We start from the raw sequence: 20,902 nt of genomic DNA on the forward strand, positions 1-20,902 counted from the left end.
CTGGAGAATGCACCTGTGGCACACTGCCACCACATCTGCAGGCTTAGGTTGTTCTGAACTCAGATGAGGATCCCTTCTTTGCACTGTTCCACAGAAACTACTACATCTGTTGGCTGTATCTGGAAGCTGTGCTCCAGACCTGGCTGTTAGAGAGGACCTTCTCCCAGCCACCAACTAAAAAGGTACTTGACCATCCCTACTGAGCAGCAGCTCCAAAGAAGGCTCAGGACACCCCTGGGTCAAGAGCAGCTGACAGCTTCTCAGAAGCCACTAGGACTTCCTGAGGCCCACATTCCTGTGGCTCACCTTACCTTTACCTTACACACAGCAGCAGGCACCCTCAGTTTTTTAGAGGGTTCCCAGATGGGCCCTGTCCCCCTAAGCTGCCAAGGAAAAACTCAGACTCCTGTGCCTGCTCACTGCCCCTGGTAGCTGTGCTCAGCCTGGCTCTCACACAGACCTCCCCACAGCCCTCAGCAAAAGTGAGCTTGACTGCCCCCAATACGGGGGCAGGGAGATGGAATGTCATTTTGCTGTATCATACATCATTTAGGCTTACTTAAAAGACACTCTGCCTTAACAGTTTAATGAGGCTGGTCAGATGACATTTAATTTATTTGATTATTCTTTAGGATAAGATCAGTTTTATTTTATTCATTTGGCAAAAACTGGCTCAGCCTTCCATCTGAAAGAAATAATAACAAAGATGTGCTTTGGAGTTCCAGAATGTAAAAGTACAGTTGCAGGCCTAATACTAGTCCGTTCCTCCCAATTGCCAACTAAATTTTATGAACTATTTCTCTATATCACCTATTCCGTGATATAGCTTAAATCCCCACAAAAAGCAGTGAATAAATTAAAATGCTTGGATATTTGACTATTCATCTTTCTACTAATATCTTCAAAGATCAATTAAAAAGGAGAGCTAAGTAGCCATCCTCTTGTGTTATGTGGCCCAGCAGATACTGAGCCTTTGATCTCAAAAAAAAAAAAAAAAAAAAGCCACAGGAAGGCAGAAAATCTGCTCTAACAAGCCACAGCAGTATGCCTAAGGGTCATTGCTGATTCTTCTGCTATATGGATCAACACAGTGGGAAAGTCATCACATTTGCACCAACAGGTTATAAACCAGCATCAATCTCAACACACAAACAACTGCAAGGAAATTTTCACAAGTCATTGAAAAATCAAACTTTCAAAGAGACAGGTTACAGTATTTGCTCACACCCTCATTAAGATTTTTCAAACCAACTAAACAGGTACAAGAGGGGTAGCTTAGTTGCAGCACTGAAAACTGTGCAAGTAGTCACACCGTGGAACACTCCGAAGTGGTGGTGGCATAATTCACAGAACCTTTCTGCCAACTTACTTAACATAGTATTTTGACTTTCATAGTTAATTTTGCCATAAACCAATGTTTGCAATCAATGCAATCATTTTGAAACATGCAGAGTTATTATGATCTTGCACTCTTGTGTATAGATGGAGTCTGTGACCTGTTCACAGCAACTGAACAAGGGTAAAGTCAGAGATCTCAGTTTGTAGGGTATCAGTCTAAGGCTAGACCCAAATTTGCTTAAATTTCTTGAACTACTATCTATACACAAATGTCTGCCTGTAAGCAGTAAGAAATAAATGTTTCTTTATCAAAGATTTCCTTGCTTGCTTCCTCTTTTTTAAGCATTTATTTCCCAGTAAAAGCAGAAAATATACAGTGTGGCAAGAATTACAGGGTTTTTTCATTCAAGCCAGTTGATTGGAAGAAATCTACAACCACAGCAACATGGTAAAGCTGCAGTCATCATGCCTTGTAAGCTAAAAGCTAGATAAAATTGTTAAGTATTCACAGTTTCAGGCAGCTATGCTCCCCAATTTCTCTGTTGTTCGCAGCTTCATTTTCAGAGAATAATAGAAGAGTTTGGGTTGGAATGGACCTTTAAGTCACCTAGTTCCAAACACCCTGCCATAGGAAGGGAACCTTTCACTAGACCGGGTTGCTCAAAGCCTAATTCAACCTCACCTTGATCATTTCTAGGGATAGGACATCCACAGCTTCTTTGGGCAACCTGTTCCAGTGCCTTACCACCCCCACAGTAAAGAATTTCTTCCATATAACTGATCTAAACTGACCCTCTATCAGTTTAAAGCCATTATCCCTTATCCTGTCACTACAGGGCCTGCTTAAAAGTCCCTCTCTTTCTTTCCTGTATCCCCCTTTAAGTACTGAAAGGTGCTCTGAAGTCTCCCCAGAGCCTTCTCTTCTCTAGGCTGAAGAACTCCAGCTCTGTTTGCCTGTCTTCACAGCAGAGGTGCTCTGGCCCTCTGGATCATCTTTGTGTCCCTCTGGACTCGCTCTAACAGGTCCATGTCCTTCTTATGTTGGAGGCCCCAGAGCTGGTCACACCCTCCAGGTGGGGGTCTCACAAGGACAAAGTAGGTGGGGAGAATCACCTCCCTTGACCTGCTGACCATGTTTCTTTCAATGTAGCCCAGGACAGATTTAGCTTTCTTGGCTACAAGTGGACTCTGCTGGATCAGGCTGAGCTGTCAACCAACACCCCCAAATCCTTTTCCTCAGGGCTGCTCTCAATTCATCTTCCACACAGTTTGTATTTTGTATCCATCCCCAGCAGTCACGCACCTACCACGATCTCAGTTGGTAGAAGAGGGATGCTGCCATGGGGATTTTTGAGTTTCCCACTAGCAAAACATTTTTCCCGTGGTTATTGCAACAGTCCACCCACGCAGACAATTTTATTCATGAGACAGGACTAAATCGGGTTACTAAAGGCTTTGGAAACCCTACATTTCGAATTATCTATTTAAGCCAGCTTCTGCCATCATTGTAACAGCACTAATGGGCTGATACAAAACCAGGGTAGTACACTTGATTCCATAGTTCAGCTTCAGCTTGTCTCCCTGCCCTTCCCACTGATTTTGTGCGACTGGGGGTAAGCGGAGAGCATATGTAAGTTATTTACTAAAATACTTCCATGCCCTTTATTGAACATCAGAAACTCAGTTCTTCATATTATTCATACTTTTCTTTACCAGCTGTGCTCCTTACAAAGAGATTCTTCAGGTGCTTCAAAATGCAATGAAGCCATCTTTGCACAGGTTTGTGCTGAGCCCTGTACCTCATCCCTCCTAAAGCCCTACCTAAATCTACATACTACTATAATCCATGTAAATCCACTGCTATTGCTTTAGCATAGTAGTCATTGAGATGACTCACAGAAGCCTTCTCTAATTGCACACCTAAGTCAGTACCTACAGTGGAAGAAACCAGAGAGACATGAATCCAGTCACCATGATAAAGTATCTACAGACTCCAACAAAAGAATGACTAACCATAAAGGTCACAAATCTACTCGTGTTCCCTCTAGGCACAAGTATTTTTTTTTTTGTCTGATAGCATGAATATGAACAAATAAAAGAATGAAGGGCCAAACCATTTCAACCAAATGGTCAGAGCCTGGTTCTTCACAAGGCTTTTCTAGAAGCTTAAACTGCAGCAAAATGATTTAATGTCTTTCTGTGATGCTGGCACATAGTGCTGCCAGACAACAGTGCAATGTGTCAGAGAACACGTTCAAAAAAAGTGGATATGGAAAGAAGCCTAAGCTTTCTAAGCTGCACAGATATAGAAATTTCAGTCTCTTCAAGAGAGATCACAAGCAAAAAGAACTATTTCAGTTTCTCCAGTATTTGATAATGTGGAAAGGTGCATGCACAAATCACAAGTGCAATGGCTGTTCTTGATTAAATGTTCCCTTCATTTTCTATCTACCATAATCTTGGAGACCAAAGCAATAAACCACAAACAGTTCTCTTCCTCTCCAGAGCTTCCAAAGAATTGCACAGATACTTCAAAGAAGGTAACAAAAATAGCACTGTTTTATTTGTTTCTCAGTACAATTTCTGAATTTTTGACTTACGGAAGTATTTCAAGGTCTCTTCTATTTGCTCAGTTGTTAAGTCAATATTCGCATCGGGGGAAATGAGAGGTGTGTGAAGCCAGTCGTCGTGGTCATAACCATAGATTGTATCCGCTCTTAGCTTATAATGAGGCAGCTGCTCTTCCAGGAGACTGATGATTTCAACTTCAGGAAGATTGGTACTGTTGCACACATCTGTTAAGGGAAAGGGAACAATCTCTGTTAGTTACCTTGAGTACTATATATAAAACTTTGAAAGACATCACTTTGTTTTGATATCAACAGGATTTTTCTGCATGTAAAGAACAGCTCAATACAAATAAGTTCAGAAGATATGCCTGGCCCAAATTATCCTAAAATATTTATCATATAATATTTACTAGTAGACAATACAGTGGCATGCTCTCTTTGTGACAAAAAGCCTCTAGAAGCAGGGACATTTATTGAAGAGTAAGTGGGCTACAGTGGGGAACAGAGAGCCAGTTACAACTGGAGTATGAAGAAAGGATTAGTGCACAGAGGAATGTAAATTTTTATGTTCTACTTCACAGATCATTTTTAACTTTCAAGTCTTACATATAACCTTAACTTGGTCTTTGACCACAATTTAGTACCACTGTAATTTTTTGCCTTTGCTGCTGGCAGATTTTTCTCAAGAAACAGAAATCCAGGATTGCAATAGCAAACAGTGTCACAGTTCACACCTAAGACACACCCGTAAAGATGATTACAGGAACTTCCAGGGCACCTTTCAACACTATTTGACCTGCATTCTGTGCTGCAGACCCTCATGTTCACAAATACATCAAATTTGCACCCAGTTCTAAAAACGGATACCGACAGCCAACAACAACTGCAAAAATGTTACAATTAAAATTAGAGCTTTAAATTTAGGCCAGGAGGTAGCTGGGAAGTTTTAACACCAAAAAATCCCAATTCAAGATAGATTCTTTTTTACTGTGAGGATGGTCAAACAGGGGCACAGGGAAGCTAGAAGTCGAGTAAACAATGCCATGAGCACTTACTCTAAAAGACGTGCTATTAGTAGAAGTCAGAACACATTATCTTCAGAGGTACCTTCCAACCTATATTACATTATAATGAAGATTTTGAGTGTGTGAATACCCAAAACAGTTGTGATAGTTCTAAACATACGTTTAATTATCATATACAATTAAATAAAATGTTATGCTAAATATTTGTTAAGATACTGAGCAACCCATGGTATGTTTTCAGCAAATACTTAGTGCATCAATCTGCACATTTTCCATTTCCACACCAGTACAAAGAGAAAACACCACCATCCAGCACAACCCCTACCCCCCCACAAAGTATGGAAGAGCTATCCACGCCTTTTTTGGAAGGGCAATGCACCAGAGCTCCCTCTTTAACCAGCGCCATAGCTCTGGCAACTCTTGCTGAGACTCACTCCAGAGTAAACAGCCAAGACTGTCAAGATCCTGAGTGCTCCCATGTACCCTTACTGCCATGACCACACTCCCCATGGTCCCCTCTGTCAGCATGCTCTGCCAGGAGCCCCATGTACACCCCAGCCCCTGGTCCTGCCCTGTGCAGTGCTGTAGGCAAGCCTGTGCCCAGCTCTGTTCCCTGTTGACACTGACTCGTTGTCCAGGCTTCCTGGATTGCTGGCATTTGTTTGATGATTGACCCCTAGAGAGTCAATTTGAACCATTGCTGCCAGCACCTTTGCTCTGCTTAGGAACAAAGGGACTGGGCTGTGCCAACAAGGATTGTGCCCTTCCCATCCTGTCAGCTGCCTGTAAGGCAGCCCTGCTCTTGCTGCTTCCTGACAAAGGCACCAATTTTTGTAAGAGAAACTTGATCTTGCAGGATTGGTGTAGACCTGCAATTCCACTGTAACCTACTGGAATTCATCTGCGTTAAAGAAGGGGAGGAAGGAGAGAATGGGGAAGCAACATATACTTTTCTATACATCATTAATTACCTGGTTTTTGCCTTTTTAATCCAGAAATTACATCGTCAAAAGCAACCCAAGCACTAAAAATTGCAAGAACATTACTATTCTACCAGACAACAGGGCAGAGAATATCAAGATGAACTCATACTGTCAATCTCCTGCCTACATACTTTACAAAATTCTGATGATTAGAACAAAAATCCACTTGGGAAAGTTGTGTTGTACTTTATGGTTGAAGGAGTCTGCTGTTACCTATCAGGAGGTATTCTCCTCTGCTTTCACCCAGACTGTTCTGCTACCTGTTGTACATATGTGAGTGTCCTCCAACCCTTCCTGCAGTTAGATGCCCGCATGTGCGGCAATGCTGTTTTGATGGAGCTCTGTGCAATGTGAGAATCAGCCTGCACACATCATTTTAAGAGGTCCTTGCAACCCTCTCAGAGGGACTACTGGCTTACAGAGAGAAACAAGATCTGTTCTCCATGCTTTGAAAGACAAGAGCCAGCTTGTAACTACAAACCTTTCTTTTTCCCTAGCTACCTTTTTAATTGCTGACAGCATCCTCTCAGTGCCTGCAACAATCTGAGTGCAGAAAAGCCAGCTGATCTTCTAAAAACCACCTGCTGCCATCCACTAGACATTCAAAAACCTTTCTGTGTACATGTACACATAAAATTTTTTTCTTTTATACATATATCTTTCGATTACCTAATTGCTCTCAATCTCAAGAATATGGAGTTGATTTTTTTCATTAGGGGTGCTTTGGAAGAGTTTTTCTGGCCAAAATGTTAGTTCTTCTCCTCAGAAAAATGCAAGAATCTACACAGCCTGAGATGATAGTCTTGGAAACATAGAAATAAAAATCTTGAAATATTCAAACCTTTAGTGTCATTCTCTTATTAGGATTCCAAAAGAAATAGACTTTACAGATAAGACGAGAAGCTTTCATTTGTCCAGATAGGTAAACTGGCTTGTTTTATCCCAAAAAGTAGCAAAAAATGAATACAAAGGAAGTGACCAATAAAATGTGAGGAGGAAAAAAAAACCCTTCATACATGTACATATGAAAAAAACCCCCAAACAAACCAAAACGATACCGTTTTATTGTGGAAAAGAAATCCACTGGAATGCAAAGACTATGCAGCAAAGAAATAAGAATTATCGTGGAATAAAAGCCAAGCAAGAAAATTTTTCTACTCTACCATATAATAAATCCTGAGAATTTCTAAGCAATTCAGAAGGCCTAATAACTGGAAAAGATATTAATGAGTAATTGGAAAAGTAACTTTTTATGATACTATTGTCATTAACTTCTACTGCAATTTTAAAATCTGTATACCAGCAGGAAATAGGAACAGGCTGTGATGTAACCGCCTATTTAGAAAAACAGGACACCATGGTTACACTTGTTCATGACTAAACATTAGTTCACCATTTAAATCACGGCAACATTCTCAGTGCTACAGTTACATGGTCTCTTCCTCTTCACTTTTCCTCCCCTCTGGTTTTCTGAGATGCACACATTTGTTATGAGAAGATCCCCAAACACCAGGTAAATTTTTTAGAAGACTCTGACTATGTTTCTACAGAGGTTTATTTTATTATTTCTGATTAGAACTGCAAAGATAAACAACTAAGTAACCTCTCTACTAAGAACATCCAAGACATCATCTGTGATTGTAATTTATGATTAAGTTAACTGATATCCAACAGACATAAAAGCACCTCCTCTTGCCCCAGGTGGTACCTTCATTTTATTGAGAAAAATATAACATCTTACACTTAAAACAATTAGCTGATCATTAATTTAAAAATGATACAACAAAATGTACTGGAACCATATCTTTCTGAGTTGCTGTTACGGATTCTGGGTTTTGTAATCAAAGCAATTTTCAACTTTCAGTTTTCTGGACACATTTGGCAAACAAATTTCTACAAGCAGATTAAAACCAACTTAAATAGCTAATGAATTATGAACTCATGATTCTTAGTAAAGCATGGGTCATTCCAGGTTCTGCTTATGCTCTTGCAACTCTATAGCTTCCAGCACTTCACAGAAATAATTCTTTTTTTTTTTTAATTAATTCTTTTTTGTATTATTTTTGCAAGTAACACGTTCTACTGCTTTACTTTCTTCTTAGCTTAAATGCATGAACACCCCACCTCACTTGCTTTGTTGAAAATATGTATTTCTCCATGCCCTGTTCCTCAGGAAATGAAGAAGGTGCTCAGTCCGCTTTGCAGTAATTTTTGACAACATTCCTCCTCGTGCTCTCTGTTTTCTAAATGAGATTTAAACAAATGTTTTCAAAGACTTTTGTCCTGGTTAATTTCTTGTTACAGTTCCTAATCTTTCTATAAAGAAGATGCAAAAACAGGCAGAACACTCCAGCTGAGCTCTCTTCTGCATATTTCTTCCCACTTCAGTATCCCTTGGGTAGTTACTAATGGATTACCTACAAGCTTGTTTCGTATCTTTTCATACATTGGCATTTGACTGGCTGGTGTATTTCTCCTTTTCTGGACATACTAAACCTCTCTACCCCATGATTCTCAACTTAAGACAGCCACTCAAGTTTCACTGGTTGTTTCAGCTTGCTTATATTTCCTTAGATAAATTTTTATTATTCTTGCTGATCTAGGTACCTTTGACTATTTCATCAGTTCCCTTTCTTCTAGGCACATCTCTATGCATACAAAATGCTCTAAATATAGTAAACTAACTCTACACTGTGGAGCCTGAAGTGAGGGTGGGAGGATGGCTTCTTCCTTCCCCCACTCTTTTTTTTTTTTTTTTTAATTTTTCACACGCAGAGAAAGTAAGAATTTGCAGGACAACCATGTGCATGTGAGGATAAGAGTACACTTGGTTATTTTCCGATGCACACTTACATCTTTCCTCTGCTGACAAGTGAGCAACGAGTTGATCATACAGAAAATGGAGTGAGAAGTCTAAAACAATGGGAGCTGACTGTATGGAGACAGCACAGCTCCTCAAGGAATGCTTTCCCTCCCTGCACATAACAGCACAGAGATCACAAGGCATCGTGTGGGGTGCTGTCACCCACTGTCCTTTTCATCCTGCACTCACACAGCCATGCAATACACGAGGTCACTTCCCATAGAGAGTTACATACATACTGAGCTGTCAGTGTTACTTGGATGGGTGGAACTATGCCAGCACCTCAAGAACAAGCAATTCAGCCTCAGTCAAACTAACTTCAACTCCAGCTAAGTTCAACAAGAACCACAGGTAGACAGCTTTGAAAATCTCATTCCTATCAACATGGTCACCTAAAAGCAGCTCATCTTTCAAACTCTATTCCCTGCCAGGCTTTTGGATTTCATCTGTTTATGGCTACAGAAGTATCTTACTGTAGGAAAGAAAAACCTAGCTTGACCAATAAAGAAGGAGCACTGACTCAATTTCAGCATCAACTTCACATTAGAACAAATGATAAATTCAGAGAATGAACTTAGAACAAAGAGAAGGGACAAGGGCATGGGGAGAGTGGTGGCCAACAAACGAAGAACACCCCAAAACATACAGTAAACACACAGAGAAAATTAACTCTACAAATCTCAGAGCCTGGTAGCTGCAGGAGCCTTTACAAACACAATGCAAAAAGCTTATTATCACGGTGTCCAGCAGTGGTAGGGAGGAGAAGAGAGATCCAGCAGGCAGGCATTGTGCATCAAGATTCCTCATCTTACTTAATTATTTCACAAACTCTTTTATAGACTTTTTTCTTCATAGTCTAATTGGTCAAAGGATCAGCCACCCCTTGCCTTGGGGTGATTGGCTAAAATCCTAAAACATCCATTATCAAAATATTTTTCTACTGTACTATAAACAAATCTTTGCAAGGTCACAGGTGTTCATAGCTTATAGAACTCTACTAATATCTTCCATGAGAAAGAAAAAGATCTCATGGGACTGGAAAGAAGCAAGAGAAATTCTTGCTAGCTGCATATTTGTATCCACAGCTTATAGTACAGTCCTCACAAGGAACATAAAATATATAGTTTCTGCCTGTCTGCATTCTGGTTCAAACCATCCCTGATCTTCATGGTTTTACCGATTTGCTAGGGAGCAGAGCTCCCCTCCCAAGGTTAAAAGGACTCCCAGGTCTCCACAGAAGCCGCAGTACAAACTGCCACCTGCCGGCAGAACTGCCGTAGTACGCGAACCCCCAAATCCCACAGCACATTTTGCCAGACGGTTTCCCACTTTCAGCCCATGGCCGTAAGTGGAAAAAACAATGGCTCATAAACCCAGCCCTGCCAGGAACTATGCTAGGGTCAGAGCACCACTCAAGAAGGGGCATGCCAGAACACACAAGTCATGACAAGAGCGACCACAAGAAAACTACCCAGAGACAGTATCATTCCTGGAGCACAGTGCCCCTGAGTTGTGGTCCTGATGGAAGCCAACATCTTGCAAATAGCACAAAGCAGCTGTGCTGCCCAGAAGTGCTTCCTCTGAGCAAAGGGAAACAACCATTGAACAGAAGTGTGTGTAGCAAAACAACTCCACTCTGGGTGTGACCTTAGGGAAGTGCTGGGCTGCTTGGCAACTTTCAAAACATAAGCTTTGGTCATCAGGCTGGATCACATGTCCACCCTGAGCATCTTCCAGGAAACTCCACTCCATCAAACCCCAGCAGCTGATGCTCAGCCCACAGCCAGAGAGGGGCAGTCTAAATACCCTCTCCTTCTTAAACACAAACAAAGCAAGCAAACAAACAGAAAACCCCCAAACCAAAACAAAAGAAAAAAATCCCAAAAGCAAGCAAAAAATGCCTCAGTAGCCAGGCAAATCTTTCATTTCTTGCAACAGAACTAAAACATCATAACTTGTCACCACCTGTTGAGGCAGCTGAGGACAGAAGTAGATAACCACAGTAACAAAAGAGACAAGAGAAACAAGGAATCTCTCTGAAGAAAGCTGGAAGAATAAAGAAATCTACTACTTTACCTCATGGGACCACATACGCCTCTCTTTGGTTTTCAGTCCTGTCCTATTTCACACACACATAATACACTTACCCTTGACACTTAGCTCTCTCAGTGTTTTTTTTAAGTTTCTCCGTTTTAAATCTTTGAGAAAAGACAGTCAATAAATAACAATTCCAGAAAATAAAAAGCACACAATACCTGCCAAGGGTCAATTCCAGTGCTGGCTCTGTATTAGTTAAGCAAAAATAAGGTTCTCTGCAGAAAAGACTACACACCATGGAGGCTAAAGTACAGCCACATGTAACACAAGAAATCGAAGTTCATCAAGTTGAGGCTGTTCCATGCCAAATACCAGACCATTTTGATCGCTGATTTTGCTCCATGTGACGCTGAGATTAGTCACCTAATCTAGCTCAACAAGCAGCCAGGAGGCCATGACTATGTTGGCATTCTCTTTTTTCAGCAGACCAACAAACCTAACCATACTCCAATGATGGATGCAAGAAGGATGGTCTTTCTCCAAATGTTTTTCCAGCAGATATTTCCTGGCTGCTTGGAACTGCCCAATAGTCTCATCTTCCCCATGCTTTCTGTCCATTTAGACAGTGATGGAATGAACTCGTCGTTATCACTGCAAACAGATCCACATAAAAATGAAAAGCAGAGGGAAGAAATTCTACCACACAATTAGGCCGCTACCTATGCTACTGAAGAGGAAAACATGGCCTGTAGTCATCCATTATTTGAGTTCTATAGGCCCACATAGACACAGTTATTAAGTATTGACTGAAGTCTATAATTACAAGTATTTCTTGAGCCTTATTTAACAATTACAGGTGTATGTACAAAGCAATAGGCAAAACCCCAGAACTTACCATATTTCTATTCAGCCTTGGTTCTCAGATGCCCAGAATGTGGCTAACTGTACTGAAGTCTTACAAATGATACTGCTGAACTCAGGACATGTGTTTCAATGTAAAGCAAGTGGTTAGATTATAGGGCAAAAAATATTGCTTCTTAAAAAAAAAAAACCCACAACAAAAAAACAGGTCCTCAAACAGCTTCTGTAACTTGACTGGCATGGCATGACATGATTTGAAATTGCAAGCCCTGCCACACATCTTTGACCAAAGTTGTTTAAGCAGTGGTTCTTCTGCCTCTGAACATGGAAAAATCTGCATAAAATCCAGTCTTCCATGGGAAAACAAACGATTCCATGCCAACCTCTTTTTGGCCTGGCCAAATACACCACTAAAGACTAGGATAAATTTGGGAGTGCCAAAGCTAACAAAGATGAAACCAATTCCAATGTGAGGAATGACACTGCTTACCAGGTTGAAGTGTCCCTGCTTTGGTTCCATCCTACATACACATTCCTGCTGGGTATAAAAGCTGAGACAGATTTGGTGATGAGAGTCCATTAAACTATTAGGGCCCTACAGTACATTATGCCATAAATTTAAATGAACTTTGCCTTAAATCAAAGTACAGAAATGTTTTTCCCTTTAGATAAATGCACCCGTATTCATGATTCCTACATTAAACAGAAAATAAAAGGAAACTTTGCCACCATGGCTATTTTTTTAGAGTTAGAACAAAAGCTATTCATGTAGCAAAGGCATGCTGGCAATGCACTGTTCAGCAGCAGTAAGAATAAACACATTCATTAACCATTAGGATCTTCCAGCTGCCAAGAGAGACTGCAAATGTCTCAAAAACCCATTGATAAATCACTGAGTACAAAAACCCTGAAAAGCAATTGTCCTGCTTTTGCTCGTTGTTCAGCCCAGCTACAAAATGTGCCAGCCACTAAACAATGGCTGTCAACAAAGCTTTCACAGAATCACAAGCAAAACATAAGAATTAAATCTTATGTAGCTTGCTCTCCCTACAGATGCTTGCTTTAAGTGAAAAATGTGTTGCTTCATGATGGACACACACATACATTAAGGGGGAAAGGTAAAGCTGAACTTCACATGTTATGGACCTAAATTATGGAATAAAAGTTATTTTCACATATTTAAATGCACCAATAGTCAAATGTAGCTTTTTAGTCTTCCTGCACTATTCGTTGCACCACAACAGGAAAACAAAAAATGCAAACCAAAAAAATATCCCCCAAAAAAATCTACTAGGCACTGGCCTTCAGTACTTTCTACAAAGAACAAACCCAGAACACTGATGAACACTTACTGCTTTCATGCACCCCTACCTCAAATAAAGTACACATTTAGGAATGGTAAGTGCTTCCCAAAACAAGGGAAAGCTAAGAAGAATGTCTTTAAAAATGCCACACCAGACTTGTAATTACAACACTTGTTTTCATAGTGATGTCAGAATTGACAGATTACACTAAAAAACATGGATCATATTAGGAAGGATAAATAAGTAAGAGGGCTAGACAGGGAGAACAGCAGAATTCTTCTTAAGGAAAACCAACCAACCAAATGCCATCAAACCACAAAAAGATAATCCTTGACAGAATAAAAACATATGCCCGAGACACAGATTAAGAGGTGGTGTAACAACCTGACAGAGGAGAGGAAGCAGAAAAATCCACCAGGTTATTGGAAAAGGGTGAGAGCTGAAAAGCAACCTGGGGGGGGGGATGGGGATGGGGGGTGGGAAGAATCTGCATGAAGTTGACAGAGAATGCACCAAAAGCCAGACAGAAAATTCAAAACAGAGGCAATGATGCAGCAGGCACAGAGAATAAGATTATTTTGTCAGAGTATGCTAGACAGAAATACAGTCAGACTCATAAAATTGTTCCAGTCATGCTGAAGGAGCTATCTCATGTTAACAGGACTGGCATTTTTGGAACGCTTTAGAGAAAGGAATAGTGTTCAGAATTTAGCAATAGCTGCTTACAGAAGTGTTGGGAAAGAGGGAGAAGAGACCGAAACTAGATCAAGCTTACAGGATGAGACTGGTAACAATAACAGAAGTAAATGAGCTGAGGTAAGGATCCACATTCTCATAGCTTTATTTAAAGGAGAGACTAAGAAAGCTGGGAGAGGAGTAGGCAGGGGTGTAAAAATTACGAAGGTTTTTCAAAATCATGAAGGTAACTTCACAAGGAAAAAGAACTTATATTCACCAAAATCCTGCATAAATAGGACAAATACTCACAGAAACAGTGCAAGATTGGCACACAGGGGTAGCAACCATGAACTTCCAGGATAAAATCAGCAGATCCACATAAGAAAAAGCTATGGACAGGTTCCAACACTAAATAGTTCTGCATGATGGGGGTACTTATGCTGAGTAGACTACTGAGAGTGGCTGAGTATGTGATCCTATATCCAGCATCTGTGGTTTCTGGAGTCAAAAACACAGTCCTGAGCTGGCTGGTCCAACACAGCAGAGCATTTCTTACGCTCTTTGCTTGAGTTCCAGCTCCACCAAGCAACATTTTACACCTCTTCTCTCATATTGACAAAACTGAGAAAAACATGGAAGTCCCACCCCAAATCAGGAGCTGAAAAAGAAGCAAATGCAGAGCAAGTTATGCTCCATTAAAAGAGAAAGGTAACCCCAACAGAACTCAGAGAAGTTCAAATAAAGGGAAACAATTCAAAACTGTCAATATTTTTTCAGTACTTTTTTAACCATTTAAAGCTTAGAAATCAACCAGCAGGCCTGTAACAGGTACCAAACCCAACCAGAGCACCCTGTTGAACAGTCTCAGAATAGCAAGCACACAATTTGTGGCAGTAACTCACGCACCTAGAACAGGACAGCTAGGGGTACAGCATTCTCCCCATCACCTGCATAACAAGAGTAAAGCAATCTCACAACAACCTCTAATACCTAAGTCCCTAAGGAGTTAATATTGAGTAATCATGCTTTATCATACTTGAAACAGAAGGAACAGACATACAGCCTTACAACACAAAAACATGCATCTTGGGAGACACACACACAACAGAATGGAAATTCCGTGGGCCCTAAGCATGTCTTTTAAAATAAAGTGGTTACATAATGAAATGGTCAGAACAACACCACTTATCTGTAAGATCAGTCGGTTATCAAAACTGGCTGATGTTGCCATGAAGAGAGGTGATCTGGTGGAAGAGAATGGAATCTGTTTCATATGGGAACATATTTAAAGCCTGAATAAGGACAGAGACAGGATGAAAACCCAGAGAAAACTTTCTGCACCCAAACATTGCTAGGAGATTGTGTGAATGAAGCTTGACAGCAAGAGAAAGTTGGTTTCTCTGGATGTTATGACTCCTTCCACTGCAGTCAGTGCAGTAACATGCAAGTTACACAACCTGCGAGGAAGGTCAAACAATACCAACTCTTCTCACAGATACCTTTCTGCTGAGAAAAAGAGACATTTCACGGTTTGACCCCTCCAGTACTTTAACTTTGTTTCTAGAAAAAAAAAAAAAATCTACTTGTGTTAATTGCAAAAGTAAGACACAGAACAGGTTATTACCACAAAGCATTTCCCAATAATTCAAACAGCCCTCAGGAAATTGTCCTGAACAGCCAGAAAACACACTCCTACATGCATTTAGTAAGAGTAATTAGTACAATGAACAAATGAATCATGCAAACTAATGAAGGAGCTGGGCAATTTAAATTACAGTCCATTCATTCTCTCCCTTTTCAGAGAAGGATGAGGAAACCTACATGGCATATTAAGCAGTTAGCTCTTGAATTACAAAGTACACCATACCAAAATCATTGCAAATAGTGAGTATTCAGACATGTAAAAGCAGACAAAGTTAACTTACTGAAGATGTCTAAGGATACTGTGTTACACATATTTTAAGAGGAAAAGAAAAAAAACCACAAAAAACCTCACAAAATATTCTGGCAGTCAAACAGCTATCACAAGAGCAGTATGCAGTGATATTTCAGACTTCCATCTCCACTGTACTCTCCATTTCCAGGAGGACAGGATTTGTCTGACAGCAGCTGACAGATAAGAAAGAAAGCCAATCAGACTAAGAGGCTTCTGTAATTCATAAAATTGGGACTATTGAGCAATTTAGTGATACTCTGCTTTTTCATGCCAAGATTACAGCCCTTCCTGCTCTACAAAAAATGGGATGGGGGTGGTGGTGGTGGTGTTAGAGAAGAAAGCTCCTAATTCCAGCTGCTGTTTTCATCAACATCTGACTGAAAGCATTCGGGTCTGCACTGCAAATACAGAAAAGACAGAAAAGCATTTTCCACTCCCTTTCTAGCAAAAGGAACACTAGATGGTGCTACATCCGTATTCCTGTCTCTACGCTCTCGGATGAATGGCAGCAGCAAGAAAAAGAAAAGTTAAAAGGAAAAAAAACCCAACAACTAGGACATGATAGATGCCTCCCACACGTAGCAGCACCATGAGACTTCCTACAGTGCTACCCCACTGTCCACCAACCCCAGGACTTGAGTCTCCTACCCGTTTACCTACAAGAGCTCCACAATCAATAGCAATAGAAACTTCAAGTCAGACTACACTGATCTTCTCTCCTAAATCTTGCTAACAAAATCTAAAATGAAGTATTACAAAACAAAAAATCTATTACAACAGCTACTGAGTCCATTTTCAGGTTTAGTGTTTAGAAAGTATGTGCCCCACCAGCACTTTTTTCATAATAACTCTTAAAACATTCACAAACTTTTTTTTTCAATGGATCAACTATCTGACTTCATTTGCCCTTCTGTGCTGAAGTCAGCACAGATTCAGATGCATTTACCTGCATAAGGCTTCACTTGCAGCACCTATGAGCTTTGGGTGGTGCTTTAACATCAAATTCAGTGGGAAAGGTGCTTTTACAGGGCTGTCCCTCTCTCACACATTGGCTTAAGGAAATTTTTCACCACACTGTTTTTTGTCACCTGGGTCCAGCCCTGCAGTGCTTATTGCCTCTGCTATGCCAACATAACTGCTTTTAGGCCGCACAGTAGGACAGATCAGAGGTGTGACCTAAGTAAAAAGTAACCCTCATCTCCTCTCTGACACGAAAGCGGAGCAATGATTATATCCAGACCAGTTGCCTAAAATACCTCTAGTTGCACTGCCACAGAAATCTGTTAAAGCACAATTCTGAGATGGTTTGGGGACATGAAATGTTTAAGCCAGCCCTGTATCCAAGAAAACACACGTAGCACAATCAGAATGTGCAATGCTCTCAGCTACATTGAATCTGCTCTTGGGTTCCAGGCAGGAAAGATGGTGCTGCTGACAGAGACCGCCAAGTGCCTCTCTACTGCCAGCAAACACAACAGGAAACAAAAACAGTAATGAAAAAAAAAAGGAAGCAGCATTAAGAATTTTTTGAGCATCAGTGGTCTTGAAAAGTTAAACAGCAAAATGTGCACATCATATAATTTACTATTAGCTATATCAGAGATAGCTCCAATTACCATTAGCTTGCTGCATTACAGAAAGCATCACCACACCACACTCTGCCTCAGTTTCCCATTCTTTTCTTAACTGTGCTCAAGCCTTTATTTGCAAGAATTTTTGCAGATAACTTTTACAATAGGCTGTAGGTCTTAACCTTAGACTAAACAAACAAAACAAAAAAAAATAGATTTCCCTGATTGCTGAATTTGAACTCTAGGATGAGTCAAAGCTTGGCACCAGAAGAAAAAGTATGGTATATGCACATTTGAGATGAGCAATTTTTTTCCCACTAACCATTTTAAAAGTGCAAATAGTGCTAATTTGTCAATCAGAACTAAACAAAGTCTTCATGTTAAAGTCTCTGGCAATCCTGACAATTCAATCAAGTATTTATGTTTCAAAGGTAGACACTGCATACCTGCACACAATACTGATAAAGATTTTACAGAGGGAATATGAGACCAATTCCTTACTTCCAGCCTGTGCCCTTTGACACCTTTAAAACATGAAACAAAAAGCTGAAACTCAAAAATCGATAAACACAAAAAAAACCCCACCCCAACTAACCAAACAATCAACAAAACCACTGCTATTTCTACTCCAAGTCACATCATGTTGTCCTCAGGTCACAAACAGTACAAATGTGACGCCGCAGAACAGCGAATCTATTTTAAAAAGCAATTCAGCATCAATCTGTAAACAACACTTGGCTGTTAGCTCAGCAAGAAGAAAGAGATTCAGAAACCACACCAGGCTTGAAGGAATGTGAAGTAGCAAGAACATGCACTGGCCTCCATTCAATAAAAACTTTTTAGAAGTTTAAAAAGTGAGTTTGTCTTGCCTTTCAAGGAACCATAATCAAGAAGGCATCTTGATTCATGAAAGAAGTTGGTTGTCCTGGTTTACAGTCAGAAACAGAAAAACAAAGTTAAATTCCCATTAACAGGGGAGGGAGGAAAAGGGGTGAAGTGGAGACAGGCCACAGCCTTGCAGATCCTTCTACAAGGGGCCTGGAAAACAGTTACACTGCCAGGAATGCATTTATGTGATATGTAGTTTCTAGTCTACCTAACAAGCAAACACCTACATGGAAGTCAAAAGGATGACCCATTTTTGAACCAACCAGTAAAGTAGCTCTATGAAAACAAGGAAGGACGGATGGCAAGTAAGTTTAAACAAAGCATTTATTCCATGTAGACGCATACCTGACAAAGTGACTCCAGTGTCAATCCTGCTGCTTGTCTTCCCAAGGAAATCAGGATGGACTTGAGAGCACCTCTGCCCTTCTTTCTATTTCCTTTTTTTCAGAATATCAACCCTTAATAACTACACAGCTGTTGGGCTGGGCTGAGCTAAGCTAAGGCATGCTACTAAAGCAGCTGTTGACAGTCACCATTAATTAGTTCTGTGACTTAAAGACAATTCTAGAAAGGGCTGAAAGCAACTCAGGATAAAAGTATCTGGCTGCCAAGTAGCATGGCCTTAGCTGTTTTTCTCAGACATCTCATTTCTCCCTTCCAAAAACTCAGCTGACTCCTCAAACATTCCCAAAAGGACTTAAAACTCACAAGGTCACGTTAGGCTAAAAGAAGCCTCACAGCTCAGCCAACAAACCACGCACTTGGAATGGAAACTGCCTGTCATTTCATGGCCATAACCATGACTAAACTGACTTAAAGTGATTATTCAAACACAAAAAAATTGGGTCAGCTGACCACAGCACTAAGAATCTAATTCTATTTAAAATACCATACTTCAACACATATTCAATTTATTTGTATGAATCTATAATAAGGTATTCAACCTTTCATAAATGCATGCAGAAGAAGCTATTCAATATACATTAACTTTTACTGTTCCAGAACTAATGTGAAAAAAAGAAATGGCTTTGAAAAGCAAAAATATGTGCAGTAAAAATGTTAGATCCTATTTCTCCCATCCCTTTCCTCCCACAAAGCAATTCTCTTATGAAGACAAAAATCTAAATCATGCTGAACATCAGGACAAGCATTCCATAAACTTTAAGCTGCAGTGCTCCTTTCTCCTCATCCCCGATTTTGGCTATTTTCCAAACAAACTTTCAAACAGTTCCATTTCCCTAGTACATAAATACTGGGTAAACAGTAACCTGGTTTCACAGCTATCATTGGTCTGGCCCATTTGCAAGGACCTTAAACATTACAAAATGCTTTCATTGAAAATCCTGGTGCCTGTGAAATCACTTCTTAGACAAGAAGAAATGCGCAGAACAGCGGCAGGACCGTCCATGAAGCCGATACCCCACCATGAGCTTAATTCTACACCTCCACATGCTTACCAAGGAGAAAGATTTGACTGCTTACCAGTAATGGTGCAGGCATCTCTGTACTCTCTGCAGTCCGGCACATCATCTTCCACCCCTTCGCTTACATAGTGCTCCTCGTGAATGCCTGTGTCGCGGGCTAGGACTGCATGGTTCGACAGCTCCGAGGGAGGCACGGTGGCGGCCAAAGTGCAGTCGTGCAAAGCTGTGGCGTCCAGCTTGGCAGGTTTCACAGGCTTGTGCAATGTGCCATCAGGGGGACCAGCACTGGAGACTGGGGCTGGCTGGCACAGATGGAACTCCTTCTCTTTGCTAGAGTTGGCTTCAAGAAGTCTGCGGAACACAAAAGAAACAAATGTTCAATTCAAGCCATTCCAAACAGCGTATATCAGGACAGATGATTTTCTTTCCCTTAAACATTAGTTTAACCTGACAAATTCAGCAAATACTAAAATGCCAGTACTCTTCACAGAGCAGCAGCCTACGTCTGCTCTTTGCACAGTCGTGCACACTCTGCACCTTGCACAGTGGCAAAGTTCCATCCCTTGTATCGTGTTTTTTACTACCAACAGCTGATTAAACACCCATATTTTTGCCTGTCCCAACTTGCAGTAAGCACAGTCCATGTACCTTGGCTCATTCACCAACTTTCTCTCACATCAGCCAAGCCAAAGCTCTGTGTAACCCAGCATCTGTATGAGGCAGCACATCCCTGGTTGATCTACTGGCACTTCAATAACATCATAATTTGAAATCAACTGGGAGCAAACAAAACAGCAATAATTGGAAGTTTATTCTATAACCCTACCAGACTTTCCTCTCCACTGCACAGCCCAGCCCCTCACTGACAGACTGGCAGCTGGCACCTCTGCTTCCTTTACAGACTACACAGAAAACAAAACTCAAGGTGCACTGGGTTAAGGGGTTGACCACACTGCTGCTCCCCAGTGCCTCAGCCTCAAACTGGGAACAAAGTCCCTCAAGGCTGGATACTGATGTCCCCAGCAAGATGAAATTGGCCAGAGAAGGAATGAAGAAGGGCACATTTGTCCCAAAACTTCACCAAACCTTCTGTGTAAGGAGCTAAAGGCACTACAAGAAGTGGTGGTATGGTACAGCTACTGGTTATCAGCAGTGCAAGGAAAGATGCAAATGCTCCCTGCTGCTAGGAAAGGAAAATATAATTGTGGGATTGCAGACAAACAGACTTGGGAAAGGACCTGGAAGACTTTATACATGTAATAGCTACAAGGCATAAGTGGCAGCTGAAGAACAAGCCACACAGGAACACCCAGACACATGGGAAAAACAAAGACAGACAGCAAGAACACACAATTGCACTGGTTTGCAAGCAGCAGGTGTGGATGCAATTCCATACGCAAGCGCAGCAACAGAACATGCTATAG

General features: G+C 40.9%; 1 protein-coding gene across 5 annotated transcripts in view; it reads right to left on the minus strand.

The window, feature by feature from the left end:
* The window catches only part of TRAK1 (trafficking kinesin protein 1), a 127,566-nt gene that overhangs the window by 61,270 nt on the left and 45,394 nt on the right, over window positions 1-20,902 (minus strand). For all 5 annotated transcript variants that reach the window (XM_082298492.1, XM_082298491.1, XM_082298490.1 and 2 more), the window contains exons 2-3: window positions 19,537-19,829; window positions 3,939-4,133 (exon numbers count right to left, since the gene is read on the minus strand). Coding sequence is in view for 4 of the 5 variants with exons in the window: in XM_082298491.1 (XP_082154617.1) it covers window positions 3,939-4,133; window positions 19,537-19,829 (488 nt within the window). In the remaining variant the exon portion in view is untranslated. The remainder of the gene's footprint in view (window positions 1-3,938; window positions 4,134-19,536; window positions 19,830-20,902) is intronic.

Source organism: Coloeus monedula, assembly GCF_965178545.1.
Source record: "Coloeus monedula genome assembly, chromosome: 1".
NCBI lineage: Eukaryota > Metazoa > Chordata > Aves > Passeriformes > Corvidae > Coloeus > Coloeus monedula.